Genomic DNA, 20,238 nt, shown 5'->3' on the forward strand with positions numbered 1-20,238 from the left:
ACAGGAGTTTTCAGATTGGGGAAGAGATGAGGATCTGACTCCATGTTTCAGAAGGCTTGATTTATTATTTTATGATATATATGACATTAAAACTATATTAAAGAATAGAAGAAAAGGTTTCATCAGAAGGCTGGCTAAGAATAGAATAGAAAGGAATGATAACAAAAACTTCTGTCTTGGACAAGCCAGCTGACTGTGATTGGCCATTAATTAGAAACAACCACATGAGACCAATCCCAGATGCACCTGTTGCATTCCACAGCAGCAGATAACCATTGTTTACATTTTGTTCCTGAGGCCTCAAAGCTTCTTAGGAGGAAAAGTCCTAAGGAAAGGATTTTTCCTAAAAGTTGTCTGCAACAGGCTCCAACTTATCTGGTTTAAATCCTGGTCTCCTGTGATGCTCACCCTCAAAGGGTTAATGTCTCACTGCTGTCTTCACCCTGCTGGTGCTCTGTCAGGGATTGGGAGCTGGTCCTGCATAGCCACTGCCCAGCCTCCAAATGATAAATCACGTCAGGATACAAAACTGATTCCGGTCCTTAAAAATGAATAGGTGATTTGAAAATGCCCTGTGCTGGGTGTGAATTCTGCATTCCCTCATCAATCACTTGTCATAAATAACATTAACATTCAGGAGTCAGCAGAAGGTGGGCAGCTTTGGAGCAGGAAGAAATGGAAAGTGATTTCCTGATATCTTTTGTACACCAGAATGGCAGTCTTGTCTCCAGTTTAGGTGGCTGAGCAGATTTTATTCTGAAAAATATTCAGAATATTCTATTCAGACTGTATTCTCTCTTTCTGAGGGAAAGGACCCTCTGTGCTCTCCAAGGACAATGTGGCAGTGACCAGAAGCAGAGCTAGAAGGTGGTTCAAGGACAGGAGGTGGGACAGGGGAAAAACTGAGACCATCAGGTCCCACAGCTCTTTACCCCAATCACTGCATGGACTGGCATTTCCTCCCCAGCCCCGTGGATCTTTGGGTGGGATTGGGGCACTCAGCACCTCTCAGGATGGTGTGAAGCTGTGTTTACACCATCAGGGGAAGGATGCACTGGCCATGAGCCCCTCCAGAGCTCTGCAGCTACTGAGCACTGGCCAGCAGCCCCTGGAGCCAAATGAGTTATCACCCACGGTGCTGCAGCTATGTCTTCAGCTGGATGCCCAATTAGATTCCCATTAACACAGTGCTGAGGTGTCTCTAGCTTATCAGAAGCTCAGTCTGATGCAAAGCCTTCATTCTCTGAGCATGTTTGTGGGGAGAGGTGCCAGGGAGGAGACTCTGGGTTCAGATTTTTCGCTGACTGGTTGTTTGCTGGAGGGATTTGTTCCTGGTTTTGTTTTGTAATGGCTTTATTGCTATAGATTATAGCTTTAACTGGTGTCAAGGGCACCTAGAGCTCTGGATCACCTTCCTTTAGGGATGCTTAACTCTCAGAAAATGAAAGTAAAGCAGGTGCCAGCTATTGGGGCTGAGTGTCTCTCAGTCCTGAGGACGTCCCTGAAGTGTCCGTGAGGGACAGAATGAGTGAGAGGGGGAGAGGTGCTTCTCTTCTGAGCCTGGGGATGGAGCAAATCTTGCCCAGAGCTTCTCAGATTCCTCCCAGAGGCCAGAGATGAATGTCCTTTTCTTCCTTTCTTACACAAAACCAGGCGTGAGGCTCAAGGAGCCAGACTGAGAGCATGGTCCAGACACTGTGGCAGCCTCCTGGCAAAGGTGGACGGAGACATTTCAGTCATCCTTGGTTACCTGCCTCAGGTGTGTGGGATCAGAGTCACTGCACCAAGGGCTGGTTTGGGCTCTGGGGGCTCCTCTGTTTGCTGTGTGAGGAGGAGATGCCCTTGTGTGCCAAATTCTGTAGCAAAACAGAATGACAGCCCTTCTGCTGGTGTTGTACACCACCTCAAACTCATTACTTAACGATAATAAAGATGGAAAGAGCAAAATTGGCCTCCATCATTCAGCAGGGGCCAGGTTCTGCTGCCTCGGAAGTGCCTGTGATTTCCAGTGGGGGTTCTGAGCTCCTATCTCCATTGTTACAGCAAATTGTTTTCTTATCTCTGCCTGTGAGTGGGGGGCTGGAACCTGAAGGTGATATGTCCAAATAAAAGTGTTGGCTTTTCCCCTTGCCTCTCTAGGAAGAAGCTGCACACTCTTAAATTCATAATGCTCTGCTTGACTACATTAGTTACACACTCACAAAATTGAGGGTGAAAAACATATTTTCCCACATCTGGAGTACTGCAGAAAGCATTTAATAGATTTGTACGTAGGGTGCATTTGTGGAGATGCTGCGGAAAAGGAGGAGGGGAGGGAAGAGGGAAAAGTTTATTCGTTATCAGCTGATGAATAATTAATTTACAAACATTGTCTTGTTAAATATAAATTGAATCCTCATTTGACACACTTCATAATTTAGAAGTATCAGCCCAGCATGAATGAAGAGAACCCCCCACTGACTCCTTTCATGTAAATCCCGAGGAGGCAGGCAGGGAGGCTTGGCTCTCCAAGTTAAAGCTGACAAGGGCTGGTGCTTAGCAAGGGGATGATGTGACAGAGAGAGCCTGGGGACCTGGGGCACTTCCAGAGAGAGCTTGGGGACCTGGGGCACTTCACCCTGGCTCGTGGGGAGATGGCTGAGCGGGCCAGGGCGGCAGTGGGTGTCTGCAGAGCCCTTCTCCAAGGATTGATGCTCCACTCAGAGCTGCGGGTGGCTGAGCTCTGGATCACAATCCGAGGCAGCAGCTGCTTGGGAAGGGCTGAGCTCCCCCAGAGACCCCCGAGAGGGGACCAGAGATCTACAGAACTTAAGCCAGCCTTGCAGAGAGCCCTGGGGCAGCTGGAGCCTGGGGAAGCTGAGCCACATCCCAAAAAGTGCTGTGTTAAAGCAGCTCCTGTGACTGTCCCGCTGCAAGGCTTGGGTTAATTCCTTCCTTTCTCCCCTAAAAGACAGGGAAACCAAGACCAGTAATAATTGTATGGCTCTGAGGAACACTTAAGTCTTGATTATACTTAGCTTTGGCTGCTTTGGAATAAGTAGGAAGGAAATGACTTGAAAATGGCACGCTGTTTAAAATGCTCCACTGTGTTGCTCTGGAGCACAAGATAAGCCTATAGGTAAAGGAAATCTGCTACCTCCCCCCTCCTTCCCTGATAATAATAGGTTCCAGCAGTTGCACAGCACTTCTCAACTGAAAGGACTTAAAAATCCTTCACAAATCATCTGTCTGGGAGGCAATAGCCCAGATGCACCCACTTTAGGGTGGATTGCAGTGCCTAAAGCACACTGCAGTGCTCTGCTGAGGGCTGGCCATCAGCGCGAACCTGCTGGGGTTCTGCAGGACACACTCATGGGCTAGCCTGGGTTTTGGTCCCTGATAAGGACGTGGATCACAGAAATTTAAAGTGTTGGGAGGTGGTGTTGCTCACTAACAGCCCCAGTGCTTTTTCTGGCTGTTGTTCTCCGTGCCTGAGTGATGGCTCGGAGCTGTGCCGCATTTATTGCATCTTCAAAATCCTGGTGTGCTTGGAGAGGGCTCACATCTCCTGATTCCCTGATGCTCAGGAGCAGGCACTGTCCCTCATGCTGGTGTTCACAGGTACAGAAGGGCAGCATCTCTCCTCATGAAAAGTTTGTCTTTCCATACAAAACCCCCGTTAGGCCATTGAGAAATGACACCAACCACGTGTGACTTGTGTGGGACAAACCACGGGCTGCAACTAAAGGTCTAATGGAATAAATAAGCTGCTGCCATCCTAAACATATCCCAAGAGCTTCCAGAATTGTCAAAGTTTGCTTCCAAAATGGAAAAGAGCTGATTTATTCACTATGAATAATTCAGCCAGCTCCTTTTATTATCCAGAACATACACTAATCCCCTCCAGATATTTTCTGTGTGACATCCATGTTGGTATTTTATTTACAGGCTGTGCAGAAAACTCAAGGAGTCTGTTATCAGTGAAAAGCTGGAGGTTTGCATCTGAAATTTGGAGCTAAATAAAACCTGAAAATCTGGACAGTGGCCTCCTGGGGGCAGGGAAAAAGCTTTTCCTCTTTTCCTCGGAGACATTTCTGGAGAGCAAAGCCCTAAAGTTAATTAACATCTGTGCTCGCAGCCTGGTGCTAAATGGGGAATGTGGCTGTACTTAAAGGTTTCTTAAACTGCAGCATCAGTGCTGGCACACAGGTGCCTCCCGCAGCCACAGCCGGGCCAGCCTCTGGCCCTGGGGCAGCACGGGATAAATCAACATCCATAATGAAGTAATCGGCTCTTGTAAATTCCTTCACGGATCCCATTTCCGCCCTTCTGCTGGCAGCAATGACTCAATCCCTCATTCATTCCGTGCCAGCCTCTGGAGAAAACTCGCATTTCCTCAGCTGGGCTGAATGCAGAGGGGATTTGCTGGCCCTGAACCTTTGCAGGCAGCCTGGGAAGGATGCGCCGGTGGCACCCAAGGAGCTGCTGTGCTCCCTGTGCCTGACCCGAGAGCATACTGGCTATGGGGTCAGAGAATTCCTGCAGGATTTGGCCCATACCCTCCCATTTCCCACACCACTCAGGATTTTCCATGCCTGGGTCTACTCCTGGGTCAGGGGTCTCATCAGACCCTCTAGAAATGTCAGCCCTCATTGTAGAGAAGATGCAGAGTGGATTGGAGAAATTTACCAGATTAAATACTAGAAAGATGGTCTCTAACATTCAGGGGAACCTGAACATTCTCCAATAATCATGTAACAGATTCAGAGGCGAAGAAGGAAAGCAAAGGCTGAAAAGCCTCCTCACCCTTACCCACAGGAAACCTTTCCTACAGTCTGGGGTCGCAGCAGCTGCACCCAGTCCCCCTTTCCACATGTTTCTGCCAGCAGTGGGGCTTCCTGCTTGGTAAAGGGCCACAGGGACACTTTTCAGTGACGAGGGGAGTGTCCTTGCTGGGGTCTGACCCAGGCTGGAGGGATGTCCCTGCTGCTGGCTCTCAGCTTGGCAGGCCATTCAAAGAGGCTCTGCTGTGATGCAGGGGCTGCATTGCTGCAGGGTGGGCACTTGGCCGTGCCCGCTGCACTGCAGGGGATGCAAAGCATGGCTGGTTCCACCTCAGCCACCCCAAAGGAGCTGCCCTGCGGATCCCCAGGCTGTGCTCATGGACAGGGCAGGAGGCTGTGTGTGATCCAGCTACTGATCTGTGCTCTGACCCTCATTAAATTGATTCTTCCAAGTCAAAGGGAGAGTGCTGCTGTGTCAAATTTGACAGATATATGGACTGTGAGCTGTACCAATAGTTGTCACTCACTGGGCTGAATGATTTTTAGGCAGAGTTGATTTATTTGAGCTGAAGGCCTTAGAAATCTCTGCAGGAGAGGATGGGATATTTCAGGTGTGTGAGAATCAAGCCCCAGAGATAGTTAGAGGCCAGGGTTTGAGGGCAAGGTTTCTGGTCTAGGACAAACAGCAGCATCATAGGAGAGATCGGCTCATTCTCCCCTCCCACTTGGGACAAATAGCCAGAATTCTTCAGCATTTCCAAGGAGAAATGGGTTCAGGGACAATCAAAACATTTACATTTGGTTTCATCAGATTGTTTTGATTTGCTCTTCATATGGTGATAAATTCTGTCCTGCATAAGTAAAGCAAGAAAATGAGTATTTGGAAATAAACGTCAAAGTGAAGTGCATCAACTAGATAAGGGTAAAACGAAATATTTTGTTAGCTTGCTGAAGAAAAAGAAGTTTTTGAATGAAATTATAAGGTTGAGGTAATTCATTTTGGGGTTTGACAATTTTAATTTATTTTGAGCAAAACACCTTTTTTTTTTTTTTTTCCAGTACAAATCAGTTCTATTTATTTCCATGCATTCCCAGATGAAGCCATCCTACCATTTCCCTTAAAAGGCTGTTGTGAAATCTGCCTGCTCTAAATGTGTCACAAAATGGAGACCATTTCTCAGAATTCAGTGCTTGTGGGTGACCATAATCAATATGCTTCAAGGACCTCTTCATGCCTCGCTGCTAAAAGCAGAATATTCCGATTATTGCATCCCATCTCCATGCACAGGAAGGGTTTAATTGCCCGTGGTACAGATTGGAAGTGAGAAGCCACTGTGAGCCTTCCTGGGGCTTTGCTGCTCCTCACATCTTTTCAAGTTGCTTTGGTGCCTCTGTGGCTCCAGCTTGGTGAGATGCGGTCAGTGGGTGGGCACAGGTGGACACTGCTGCCGTTTCACACCAGCACTGCCCCAGCAGCTCCCAGTTCCCAGCTTTGCACGGCCCCAGAGGGATCCTGCTGGCTGCTTGGGGCACTGTGGGTGGGGAAATAAAGGGGCATGATGGCTGGAGACCCTGGCAAAAGCCTTGTGTGTCCATCTCCACTCCAGAGAACTCCGTGGTGAGGATTTGTGTGTTTGTTCCCTGAGCTGCAGTTGGAATTCGTGTGCTTGTTCCCTGACCAGGAATGGCTCCAGCCATCTGATCAGCTTTGTTCCACAGGGGAATTGCAGGTGGTGCTGGAGGCTCCCCCCTGAAGGCAGATGCCCGTGGGAGGTGTGAACCAAAACACTGGGGAGTGTGGGTGGGGGAACACCTTGTCTCCATGTGGCTGGGGAGCAGGGGAGGTCACGCTGGGGATTCTCCAAATGCTGGAAGCTTTGTTTCTGACAGTTCCCCTCAATCAGCTCCTCTCTCCCTCCACATTTGCCACCTGTGATGCCTCCCACAGCAGAGGGTGGCCTTTAGTCTGTCATTCTCCTGCACAGCCACCCAGAGCCACCTCAGCAGTGTGGTAAAGGCAAGGAGAGGAAGCAGAGCAGCAGGGTAGAGGAGTGGGGAAAGCTTCAGGGAGTTGGGTTGGTTGTTCAGCCATACCTTAGTATTTCTGCTCTCACAGCCATAGGGGTGAAGTTCAGATGATAAATGGGTGATCTTCGTTTGGTTCTTGAAAAGCTGAAGGCAGGGAGACCTGTAACATTCAGGATGAACCATTTCCTTCCATGACCTGGCATGTCCAGGGACTGCAGCCTTAGTCTCTCACATGACTCTGTTTCTTGTGAGAAGGCTCAATGGACCCTGGTTTCTCTCTCTGGACCAGCAAGATGAAAATACCTCAGTATTTCTGCTCTCACAAAAAGCCAAAGCCAAGTCCAGGTGCTGGAATTTGGTAAGGAGCATTAAAGATGTGCTGTCCAGATCCTGGATTTTGTCTGGTTTCTTTCTGTGTATAATTCTTTTTGTGTATAATTCTGGGATATACAAGATCTGCCAGAGTATTTCTTACACTGCTGTGTAGAAAACAGAGCCTTTATGTTTTTCACCACTTCCCAAAGATGTTCTGAAGTCATTGAGGGGAGCTGGGGAAGGTCAAGTGGTTGAGTCTCAAAGGAGGCATCTACAGCAGGCAGAGAGTGTACAAAGCAGTTGGGAGAAGATAAAAAAAAAAAAAAAGGCTGGGAATATCAATCCCTCATTTCTGAGGAGAGTGGTTTGCACCCACCAGGTGCCATGGGAAGTGAGCAGCCCTCAGGAGCAGAGCTCAGCAGGCCCAGGGCTGGTGACCTGAGTGCCAGATGGCCTCCCCACTTGGCCTGGAGTGTGGATTTGTGCCTGGAGAAGGGAATTAGCTTCCCTGGTAACCCTTCTGCAACTGCGCTCCTGCTGCTCTGCCCTCCCAGTGCCCAACAGGGGAGCACAGAGAAATTGTTCTTTTTTTGTAACCTGATTAGTTTCTCCCAGCTGCTTTCCACAGCCTGGTGCTCCCTTCAAATCTCATTAGGGCTGGGCTGTGATTGTGTGGTGGCTTGAAAAGAACTGCAAAGGGAAAAACAAAATGAGGCAGAGAGAAGGAATATCAAGGAACTGGCAGGGCAGGAAGAGAGAGGTGGTAAGCACAGCAAGGGGGCATGAGAGACAACATGAAACAGATTCCTTGAAAGAGCTGGTGAAGTAGAGTACACTTTCCCATCTCCTCCTTCACCTGGGGCCGGGAAAGAAAGGGGTCAGCAGTGAGGATCGCTGCAGAGGGTACAAACTGATCCCCTTTTGTGAAAACAGATCTTTTCCAGGTGGTTTGAATGTCCTTTTTTTACCTTGATGGTGAGAATGAGACAGCGATTTTTACAGGTGGTTTTTCTCCTGGCCAGTGCAGGCATTTCCATAGCATGGGTGGCATCCCAGGGACTTGGGGTGCACTGACCTTTCTCAGGCCAGGCCTGGGCTCTGCTGGATCCTCCACCCTCTGAACGTGCTGCCAGCAGAGGTGGTTTGCCAGAGCTCAGTGTGTTGGGGAAGATGAAACAGGAAAGCCTCATAAATATGATTGCCTGGCAAAAGATTTTGAGAATATGGAAACTATAAGCGAGATTGAAATGAAAGCAAGCTTTGAGATACCTCAGTTACTGAACAACTGGAAAACAATGGTGTGGCCAGCTGAAGGTAATCCCCTTTTGATGGAACAACACCCTCTGCTTGCAGACAGGCCCAAGGGTCAGAGCAGACCCTGCCAGCTTGGCAGAAGGGGGCCAAAGAGGAGTTTTTAGGGTTTAAAATGTAACACAGTATGGTAATGTAATGATTCTTATAGACTGTATGGAAATGCTGTAGGATTTGTATCTTGTACTAGATTGGTTGTGAGAATCAGAATATTCAACACAGAAGATTTATTGTATTGTGATGAGAACTTCGCACTCTTACCTCTTGTCTCTTAGCTCTTGCCTTTTACGCTCTTACCCCTTTTACCCTTTTACTCTTTCACCCTCTCACCCTCTCTGCCCCTCTCTTCTCTCTTTGCTGCTCTGAGCTGTGTTTGGCAGCTCCCAGCAGGGCCCTGCCCCCAGGCCCTTTGCAATAAACCCCAAATCCCAGCAGGGCCCTGCCCCCAGGCCCTTTGCAATAAACCCCAAATCCCAGCAGGGCCCTGCACCCAGGCCCTTTGCCATAAACCCCAAATCCCAGCAGGGCCCTGCACCCAGGCCCTTTGCAATAAACCACAAGTTCCAGCCCTGGCTGCAGAGATCTCTCGTCTCCATCCGTCCTGACCGTGCTACCCCCATCAATCCCACACCAGTGTTTTTTGGGAGTGAGTGAGTGTTTCTCACAGAGCAGGGCTGCAGCAGCTGCTCCCCACTCCTGGGTAGTTCTGCACTGCCCATCCCAGAGTTTCATTTTAGTCACAGTGGGTGGCATGGGAATGGGAAATGCAATTAAGGAAATTCCAGCTTCTCATCTGAATCTTGTCAAGCTGTTCTGGGGGAGCAGTCCTGGGGAGTTAATTGTATGCAGTGAGAAGTTTTGTGTTCCAGCCCTTCCCAAGGAAATTTCCTTTTGCCTCCTCAAACACCCCATAAGCCAGAAGGACAAATGAACAACAGCACCTGCCCAAAGTGTAAAATATTCTCCTCCAATTATCCTATGTTATCTCTGCTGCTCTGCCCTCACATCTTCCATCCTCCCCTCTTCTCTTTCCCCACCTGCTTTCTCCTTTTGCACAAAGTTCCTTTAACATTGTAGGGAGTAGTTAAGCTTTTAGCAGTGAGGTGTGACATGAAGACAAGACTTTGCACAAACCTGGCTTTGCCCAGGTACTTTCCAGAGATTGTGGAAACTGGGCTGCATGTTTATTTGCATCAGAATTTCCACGTGACTTTGCACCCAGAGCAGGTCCTCTCCTGAGTGTGGAGGAAAAAAAATCAAGCTAAAAGGAGGTGGCTCCTTCCCTGAGGTCCTTTGCATAATATTTCAGTGTTCAGTACCTTCCCCTTTAATCATTTCTGCCCCACCTGCATAGAGCATCCCGTGTCCACATCTCTGCCTTTTCAGAAATAACCTCATCAGGGGCAGTGCAGACAGACTTGTGCTTCTGCAGAGCCGAGCCTGGCTGATGTCATGTCTGGCCTCAAGGACTTTCCTCAGTCCTCTGGGTGATGGCTGCTAACAGATGCTAAAACACACACATGTGCAGGTCTTGTGCCCCTGGGGCTCACAGGGAGAGCCCATGGAAGGAGGAATGGGCACTCTGGGGCTGCCTGGGAGGAGATAACATCACTGCAGGGCAGGAGGGAACATCTCTGAAGAAAGGATTTGGGGTGATTGGCTGTCAGGAGGGTAAAACCTGCCTTTTAGATGTCCCCACCTGCACATCCACGGCAGCAGGAAGGAGCAGAGGTGCAGGGAGCAGGCAGATGGGGCTCTCAGGAGGCAGCACAGGTTTGAAAGCCCTGTCCAGTTCCCATCTGCCAGCTCCAGGGGTGAGCAAGCCGTGACTGGGGGAGTTTGCAATTGACAGAGCAGCATTTATAGCATGACTTGTTTGACAGCTCCTGGCACGAGCACAGGACATGGAGATGGTTTTTAATAGCACGTTTGTATTAAAAAAAGAACTCTGTTTCATCTGAGATTCCCTGGACAGAGGCAAAAGACATTCAGGCAAGGACAGCGCTGCCTGTGCTGCTGCAGAAGTGAAACAGATGGGAAGTTCAGTGTGTCACCTTGAAAGCACAGATCATCACAGCTCTGCTCCTGCTGTCCTTGAGAGCTTCCCCAGCCACTCCAGCACCATGTCCAGAAACCTCTCTGGGGTCTGATTTCAGGGGAAGAGGACCTTGGAGGTAGAATTAAATTTATATTCGCATTATTCTGGTCGTTGTGTTGGAGAGACAGATCTCACCCAGAGCAGGGCCATGGAGGTGGCCACAAGTGAGGTGTCCCACACTGCTAATGGGAGAGCTGGGAGAAGCCTGGCACTGCCCAGGCAGTCCCTGCAGTGCTCAGTGTTGGAAACAGCACGTGCTGTTGGTGCCTGTCCCCTCTGCTGGCTGCCCACACATGTCATGCCCAGCAGCACATCCCTGCCCACCAGTTGGGGGGACAACAAGGGGTGCATTCAGATATCAAGATTATTCTAAACTACAGTGTCTTGGTTTGGAAAGACAGGAGTCTGCTAAGGAAGGCAGGAGCCTCCCCTGAAATGGAGAATGTAAACCCCCCCACCCCTCCCAATTACTATAAATTTTAAATTAAGGGGCTCTCAGGTAAAAATATGGGAGCAGGAAATAACAGTTCTTTAATAGGGAAAAAAAATAATAAAATAAACAATGCAGTACACTAGAACAACACTGGCAGAGTCAGAACCCAGCCTGACACCCTGTGGGTCAGGGTGCTGGCAGCAGTCCCATTGGAATTGTGGCTCAGCCCTCCTGCAGTGTCAGGGGTGGTTCTGCTGGAGCAGGATCCTGTAGAGAAGGATGGATTCTTCCTCTGAAGATCCAGTGGGAGGAGAGGCAGCTGCTGTTCCTCTGGGGAATCCAGTGGAGAAGCTGTGCTGGTGTTCCAGAATCTCCAGATTATATCCAGGTAGGAATGCTTGGCTCCTCCCTCTGGGCTCACATCTCCCAATGGGATGCTGTAGTTCTTATCAGCCATGCAGTGACATTCAATGGCTGTTATCAGCAGATGCCCCCTCCCAAGGGAGGAGTGAATGTGGTCACTCAAAGAGAGAGATAAGGCAAACTGCCCACTTGACAAAGATAATCTGCCATGGTAGATGGTAATTGAAAACATCTTGCATTGCAATCTTCAGCATACAGTTATCTTATTTAGGTTGTTTATTTACTCTTGAAGGCATCTCCAGACTTTTTACTATTGTAGAATGTGTTCCCTGGGATGTGGAGACACATGTGTGGTGCAAGCCAGGATTTGTCTGAGATGTTTGCAGGCTGGAAAAGTGTTTGGGGCGTCCTGGAGAGGAAAATGCTCACCTGGGCAGGGCTGGACATGGTGAGCACAGAGTGTCCTACCAGCCCTTGAAAAAACTCCCCCCATTCCTGGGTGTCCTCTAAGAAAGAACTTCTGAGACTTCCCTGAATTTCAGCATCTCTGAGATGCCTGTGACATTTGCTTTGCTTGGCTGTGTGATTGGCAGCATGGCCACATCACACCCACGTCAGAGCGCCTGAAATGCTGTCCCTGCTTTATTGGACTGCAGCGAGGGATTTGCTCGGAGGTGAAGAGGGAAGGGAGCTCTGTGAGTAAAAACAAATATCAGAACAATGAAAGCTAGAAAGTGACTGTCTAGGAGATTAATCTTTCAGCCCCACTGTTATTTAGGGTTTTTCACAGAGTATTCTGAGTTGGAAGAGACTAAACTATCTCTCCAGCAGAGGAAAATTGAGGAAGGTGTTTCCAGGTCTCTGAGCCCTCTGTTCAGAGCTTTTCTTGTTGCCGTTGAATACAAGTGAAGTTGCAAAAACCCCATTTAAAACTTCATTTTATCCTAATTTAGGAGGCCATCCACTTAAATGGACATGTTCATCTTATGGCTTTGCTCCTCTCTTTGGCATTTAGCAGAAAGCTGAGCTCTTAATATGGAAAAAGCAACTCATAAATGGAGCAGAGGAACCACAGGGTCCCAGCCCCTCTGGTTCCCACTAATTGCACTCTTGAGAGGGGTCAGCTGAACTGAACACACAAACTTGATAAAAGCCACTTGGAAAGGATGCTTTGGCAGAGCCCATCTGTGTTTGTTTGGTATGTAAGGTAACCTGAAAACACACACCGTTCACTTCAAATCTTCTCCTGCAAACCCTGTGAGTTTAAGCTGTTGTTCTGAAACTCAGCAGCCCTAAATTACATTTGCTCTGAACCCGGTGTGGAACTTGGTCCAGAGCAGAGTTCCTAAAGCCAGATCTTCCTGGGAATGTGGGCTGATTCCCCATCTGTGAGGGCAGAGCAGCAGAGACAGCCCAAGGAGCAGAGATAGCCCAAGGAGCAGAGATAACCCAAGGAACAAGCCTCAGGGTAGCACACAAGGCCAGCTCCCAGCTCCTCTGTGCTGGGGACAGGCTGATTTCTGAACAAGTCTCTTTTCTTTTGGATTGAAAATGTTTGGGGTTTTCTTAGAAATTACTTTTCACACAGCAAGGCCATCGCTTTTGAAAACTGAAAGGCTTTGAAAGCACAATAAAAATCTTTTTGTTGTTATTTTTTTTCTTCCAATATGAAATACCCCCATCAGCTCCCCATCCTTTTATTTCTCACAAATGTTCTTTTACCCAACGCCGTTCTTTCCATTGAATGTTTTCAGGTCATGCCATTCTCTGGAACTGTGTTTCCACCAGCATCTGTGCTGCCCACATGAGGAAAACCAGGGCTGATGGGGGGGTGTGCAGCAGTGCCAGGTGATGACAGTGCCCCAGGGCCAGCAAGGCTGGGCTGGAGCACACTCAGCCAGCAGAGGACACGCTGCAGGGCATCCCTTAGCACAGAATAAACTCATGTGACAGCATTTAGGGTAGGCAGCCCTCTGGGTTTGCCTCGTGGGGAGTTGGGTTTATTATTCCATGACTGAAATTTGATGTAATATTGCATGCGTGCCAACATGTGTGTGTGCTACCCCACGTGTGTGATCCAAATGGTGTGGCCAAACTGTTAAAGCAATTCCTCCTTCCTTCGTTAGCTCCTTCTGTTAAAGCCACTAAAAATGCCTGTGCCTTCACAGAGGAGCTAACAACCTCCATGTGCTGCACAGCAGATGGTGCAGTAATGGTGGGGGCGTATTTTACAATAACCCTTTTCCACATGGGGAAATCGAGGCATTGAGAAGTCTCTTTCTGATGGCTGAGTGTCAGGGGCAGAGAAAAACTACAGGGGCAGAGAAAAACTACAGTGCCCTGAGTCTTAGGGGCTGAGCTCATCCTGCCAAACTCCAGCTACTCAGCTTTGATCAGTGGACTCTCCCAAGGTCATGAAGAGTTTATTCTTAATATATTATTAAGAGCAATTTCCATAACACAACCTGGACTGCTTCACGTTGAGATCCCCCTCCAGCAGTCCCTAAAAGCTGTAGGAACCCCATGGGCAAGCACCTCCTGTCTTTATCACCTTGGCAGATGCCTGCAGCTAAGTGGGATCAAAATAACACCCAAAGAGGGGTCTGAGCACCATCCCACAGCTGATCAGTGCAGAACTCCAGCCATGCAAGGCTCCTCAGCATCACTGGGGGTTCCTGGTGGGAATGGGTGCTGAATTCTTCAGGAGCTGTTGTGGTTTAGCCCCGGTGGGGACACACAGTGCTCACTCACTCAACAGCACAGGGGAGGAAGTTGGAAGGGTAAAAGTCGTCCCAAAGGCCACAGCACTTTTGTATAAATCTTGCCTCAGATAATTCTGTAAGAAAATACATTTGTAAATGCCAAAAACTCCCAATGGGCTCCCTACAGGGAGGCAAGGGAGCCAGCTCAGCTCCCAAGTTCTGCCTCGTGAGTAGCTGTGCTAATAATAGCCACTGAAATGAGATCAAACCACAGGACAGTGACAATAACAGCTCAGATGCTTCACAAGAGCTGAATGACTTGTGCACCACACCTTTTGCAAAGGCTGGCTATGAATGGCACAGGAGGAGCTCTTTAATGCTGATCCCTCCTGAAAATCTGGGCTTGGGAACAAATGCTAAGCCCCTGGGATAGCTGACCCTCCACTCTTGCAGTGTGTTAGCATTGATTATCCCAGACTTGAATGCTGAACTTTAAGGCAGGACACAACTGAGCAGCCAGCCCAGAAGTGAGATGTCACCAGTGCCTCCAGTTGGGAGTTAAAACACTGATAGTGACATCAAACATTAATTTATCTCTGCAGTTTTGGTTGCTTTCTCCTATACCAGAGATATTACTTAGGAGGAGCTATGTAAACTCACATGAACTCAAACAGGGCGTGCAGTGATGGGGGAGAATATGTCAAATATTGTGCTATTTTGGCCCCAACGCTGCACCAACGCTGCTTTTATTTCACATTTTTACATGTCTCCATCACCACATACCCTATACCTGAGCAGTACCCAGTGTGATCCTGTGGCCACATTTCTCTTCACAGAGAAAAGCAAGGCACAACTTCCCAAGGATTTTCTGGGAATCACAGCAAGGAACCTCAGAGAAAGAAAAAAACAATTCTTATCTCAGTTGCTGCTCCTGTATTTGTGCCAAAGTAGAATGCAATGTGGAGATTGTTTACCAAGAATGATGGTGTTTTGTTTCCTTGGCCTGTCAGGGCCAGGTGTGTGTGCACACTGTGGGTCAGCAGACAGTGACAGAATTCTGGGCAGTTGAGTTTAGTTGGGTGCTTGTGCAGATTCAGTGTAATAGTGTATAGAATAATACAGTATAATAAAGTAATTAATTAGCTTTCTGATATCAATTGGAGTTTGATGCATCATTCTCCCCTCGCTGGGGTTGCCCTGCATTTCCTATAAGATCCAGCAGATTCAGGTGCTGGGATGGGCATTTCCTATAAGATCCATCACATTCAGGTGCTGGGATGGGCATTTCCTGTAAGATCCAGCAGATTCAGGTGCTGGGATGGGCATTTCCTATAAGATCCAGCAGATTCAGGTGCTGGGATGGGCATTTCATGTAAGATCCAGCAGATTCAGGTGCTGGGATGGGCTCTCCCATCCCCTGGCTCTGGGCCGTGGCCCTGCCTGTGCACTTCCCTCTGAGAGCTGCTGTCCTTAACTCTGTGTCTGCTTTGAGTGAACTGTGGAGGCAAAGCCAGCCTCTGAACGTGCTGCACCTGTCCCCATTCTCCCCCCTTGGACATCCTTTGGGACCCTGTCCCTGTCCCCTTTGCTCATCCCCTAACCAGGGTGAAGCATCAGCCCAGAGAGCGACTCGGGGATGGCAAAATCTCTTCCCTCACCATGTCATTCCTGTGCTGGGGACATGCTGGGGACCCATCACTCCTCTCTGCTGGCTGCCAGGGGAGGAGGATGGAGCTGTCCCCCGCAGGACACGCTGTCCCAGGCAGTGCTGCAGCCATTCCAGCAGCACGGCTGGAGGAGCCGCCTCTGAACCAGGGGAGGATGTGCTGCAGTCATAAAAATTCCACCGAGAGAAATCAATAGAGAGAGGAGGAGAGTGAGAGGGAGGGATGGCAAAGTCAGACTTTCTTCATCTCTGCACACAAAAGAGAGGGAGGCACTGGGGGTCGTGCGGGTTCAGCAGCAGTGACAGGGACCAAAAGTCACCCCAGGAGCAGGTGACTGACTGCAGCATGCACTGGTGGGACTGGATCTGGATCTGGGTCTGCTTCAGACAGCTGCTGAGTGCCAGACTTGTTCCTGCATGGCATTAATTAGCACCTTCTCAGGCAGGCTGAAAAGGAGTTTAAGGAGCAAACTGAGCTGCAGCAGCGAGCAGCAGAGTGGTGGGCTAATGGTGTGGGCTACTGCCAGTCCAACCCAGGCAGGAGCTGCCTCTCAGATCTGCCAGTTATCCAAAGCTAGGACACACTCTCTCACCAAAAGTAGAGTCCTTATTATAGTGGAAAATCTCTTTTCAGTGAAAGACTCAGGATTTTTAACTGGTTTCACTCAGAGCTTGGACCATGCAGCCCCAGCTTTCTTTTCTAATCTCCAGCAAGGGGTATCCACCCAAGGACCCAGAGTGCTCTGAATTTTCAGACAAACCCTTTTCAGTCCTGTAGCAAGGGGTGGATTACCACTAGATTTATTTACTTTTTTTTTTTTAATTTTTACATTTTTATAAACTTTTTTTTTTTAGCACAGCACCACCATTGTTCTCTGTACAAATGAGGTGTGTGGAACAGGGCTGGGCTGTACCCCAGTAAATAACAAAAAGAGCTGTCTGCTTGCCTTCCCTGCTCAGCTGAGGAGCAGCTTTCCCTGCCTGTGATTGAAAAGGGGAGCTGAACTTAAGGCTGAATTCAGCCAATGTCCACACTGCCCCTTCATGCCTCTGCTTAAAATGAGTATTGAGCTGTCTGCCAAGAGGAAGCTCAGGTCTTGTTTGTATGGTCCTGGTTTTCCAGGAGAGGGCCAGGCTCAGCCCAGCAGTGAACACAGAGTCTTTGGCTCTTCCTAAGTCATGGTATAGCAATGCTGTGAGGGCTAATGAAATACTTTATTATACTTTATTATCCTATACATCTAAAAGTGTATCTGCCAAGCACTCAACCCTGCACACACTGCACTGAGTCTGGTGACTGTCCCCCAACAGTCCCAACACAAACACACACACACACACCTGGCCCTGACAGGCCAAGGAAACAAAACTCCATCACTTTGGTAAAGTCTCCACATTGCATTCTGCTTTGGCACAAACACAGGCACAGCAAATGATAAGAATTCTGTTTTCTTTCTCTGAGGTTCAGAGAATGTGAATCCCAGAAATATTCTTGGGAAGAATTGTGCCTTGCTTTTCTCTGTGAACAAAAATGTGGGGCTACACTGTGGATGTCCTGGCTGTGAGCTACTGGTGAGCCTGGAAAGGCGTCAGAGGCCACCAGCACCTGCTCCCAGACTGGGAAAATCAATGTTCTGCCTGCAGAGCAGAGGAGCAGGCTCTGCTTGGCCTGAATCCCTCTCAGAACATCCCATTCTCCCCTGTCCTCCCCAGGAATACACCATTGACATCTTCTTTGCCCAGACGTGGTACGACCGGCGCCTGCGGTTCAACAGCACGCTCAAGGCTCTGACCCTGAACACCAACATGGTGAGCCGCATCTGGATCCCTGACACCTTCTTCAGGAACTCCAAACGGGCTGATTCCCACTGGATAACCACTCCCAATCAGCTCCTCCGCATCTGGAATGATGGAAAAGTGCTCTACACTCTCAGGTACATCCAGCAGCCTCTGGTCTGATGACAAAGAGATGGTCAAGTGGTTCCCTAAACTAAAATACTTTAAAATGTTGACTTGGTCAGTCCAGTTGTTTTATTCTGTTAATAGATGTTTGATAGATAAATAAAAAGATAATTTGGCTCTTTGTTCCCATAACTTCTCACTTTCATAAACGGATCTGAAAAGTTGACTAAACAGAAGGGCTTTTTGAAGGTGGAATTTACGTGTTTTTCCTCACCTTGAAAATATCCAAACATGTATTTTTGGTTTGGAATGTTCCTGCAAACAGGCTGATCTTCAGCAAATTAGCTCTCAAGGAAGTGAGAATGCCTCTGTCACATTTAGGTGCTGGAACCAAACCATCTTCACCAGCTCAAAATCTCTTGCTCTCTCTCCCCCTGTCTCAGGCTGACAATCGAGGCTGAATGTCTGCTCCAGCTGCAGAATTTCCCAATGGACACTCACTCCTGCCCTTTGGTTTTTTCCAGTTGTGAGTATACGTATTTCAAAGATAGCTTTAGAAGGCAAGCAGAAACCTCAGTGGAGGTTTCTTTTCTGGGGAAGCCACCCTCCCTTTTAGCTACATTTTTTCACCTAATTTCTATGGCACCCTTCTTGAGCCATTACCCTTCATGGCCTGAAGCATCCTTCTAATCCTGGGCTGGCAGAGATCATCAGGGACAGATTCACAACATTTCTGAATTTCTCCTTAATTTGGGTGGATGGTTGGAGGAGATTATTTCACTGACCTTCTGGTCACTCCAGACAGAACATGGATGTATTTTGGTGGGCAAGTGGCACCATCCTGCCTTGCATCTTCTCCCGCTCCCTGAGTGAGGTCTGGAAACGTTCTGCTCCAAAGGAGGGTTACTCAGACCTCTCCTCTCAGTCACTACTCATCCAGACTCTTCAGCAGAGAAGGCTTCTGATGTTAATTTTGCAGGGAGCCTTTCTGCACCAAGAGATCCCTGTCCTCCTCGTGCGTGGGTGTGAAATGTGATTTAATCATCTGAGCTCGGGTTCTCCTGCTTCCCCTGCCACTGAAGAGATGCAACTCAGAGCTCTGAGGTGCTTCAGAGGGAGGCAGCATGCTGAGGAGATCTCATCCCTTCATCTCCCACCACCCCTCATCTTTGCTAATTAGTGCTGCATGCTGTACATGCTTGATAATTAGAAACACACTGTTAGTGAGCTGCCAAGCTCTTACTCCATCCTCCTCCCAGGGACTTTCTCCCAGGTCCCAGCTTCACTGCAGGCTTGCTTCTTTATCAAGAAAGCCAGAGGCAGGAGAAGCTGTGCTGCAGCCTGCAGGGCCAGGTTTTCTTCTCCATGGAGAGTGCATCCCTTCTTTTCCATAGATCAGCTCCCAGGGAGCACACAGAGCAGCCAGAGCCATGCTGGCAGCTTTGTATTCCTGGTGTACTCATGGCTGGGATGGCACTCATGAGGTGCCAGCTGCCCCAGGGAGATAAAACCCTTAAAGATTTCAGGCTGGTGTAGTCACAGAATCGCAGAAGAGTCAGGGCTGGAAGGGGCCTTTGGAGACCTTCTGGAATAGCCTCACTGGCAGGCAGCATCACCTAGAGCAGGTTACACAGGAATGCAGCCAGGTGGGGATTGAATCCCGAGTTCTGACTCCAGAATCATGGGAGGGAAACTCCACAACCTCCCTGAGCACACTGTTCCATTGCTCTGCCACCCTCAATCGAGTTCTTCCTCAAACCAGCAGAGTCCTCTTGGACCAACCCACATCCAGTGCAGTCCTTAGAAAGGCTGTGTTTCTGGCAGTGCCCTGTTTCTGGCAGTGCCTTCCCCATCCCCAGGATCTGAAGCAGCCCACGAGGGGAGGTTCAGTCCCTACTCCCATTCCATGTGGGAATGCCTCAGGGTTTTAAAACAAAAGGCACCAGAAACACCTGCTGAAGGGTGTTTGCAGAGCAGTTCTGGTGAGATGCCCGTGTTTCTGCATTCAGGGTGGTACCCAGGGTGGGGATGGGTGGCATTGTGTTGTCTGATGGCTTTTCCCAGATGGATACCCTCGGGAGGAGATCGTCTATCGCTGGAGGCGCTACTCCATCGAGGTGTCCGACCAGCGCACATGGAGGCTCTACCAGTTCGACTTCACAGGGCTGAGGAACACCTCAGAAGTCCTCAGGACTGGGGCAGGTGAGCCAAGGGGAGGCAGCCCATGGAGCACCACTGTGCTGGGCTTTGGTGGGAGGCAAAGCAGTGGGGAAGGGAGGTTACAACAGCATGGTCAGAGGAAAAACCTAGAAATGAAAAGATGGAGCTTGGCCTGAGGGAGCAAAGTGATGGGGATGAAGGGTGCAAGGAGAAACCAGAACCACTGACATCTGTGAACTGTGGGGTGACAATGCTGGTGTGAATGAAGCTATCCCTAACTGAAGGGTCAGGAGGGAGAGGAGAGGGAGCTTAAATCCCTTCTTGTTGCAGAGTGTGCATGCTGTGTAATCTCCGGGTGATGCTTACGATTGGAACAGGGCTGGAGAAATCAGAACTTGCAGCCTCAATCTATCCTTCTGTGAACTCGTGTCAGGCTGATGAACACCTGAACTGTGCTTTAAGAGACAGGGACAAGGATGCATGTGTGAAGAAACTAAATA

At 49.0% G+C, this 20,238-nt stretch overlaps 1 protein-coding gene across 1 annotated transcript in view; it reads left to right on the forward strand.

The window, feature by feature from the left end:
* The window catches only part of LOC134425608 (gamma-aminobutyric acid receptor subunit gamma-4), a 43,121-nt gene that overhangs the window by 10,985 nt on the left and 11,898 nt on the right, over positions 1-20,238 (forward strand). Inside the window, exons 4-6 of the mRNA XM_063170353.1 lie at positions 17,390-17,610; positions 18,022-18,104; positions 19,643-19,780. Of these exons, the coding sequence (XP_063026423.1) occupies positions 17,390-17,610; positions 18,022-18,104; positions 19,643-19,780 (442 nt within the window). The remainder of the gene's footprint in view (positions 1-17,389; positions 17,611-18,021; positions 18,105-19,642; positions 19,781-20,238) is intronic.

This window comes from Melospiza melodia, chromosome 16 (genome assembly GCF_035770615.1).
Source record: "Melospiza melodia melodia isolate bMelMel2 chromosome 16, bMelMel2.pri, whole genome shotgun sequence".
In the NCBI taxonomy this organism is placed as follows: Eukaryota; Metazoa; Chordata; class Aves; order Passeriformes; family Passerellidae; genus Melospiza; species Melospiza melodia.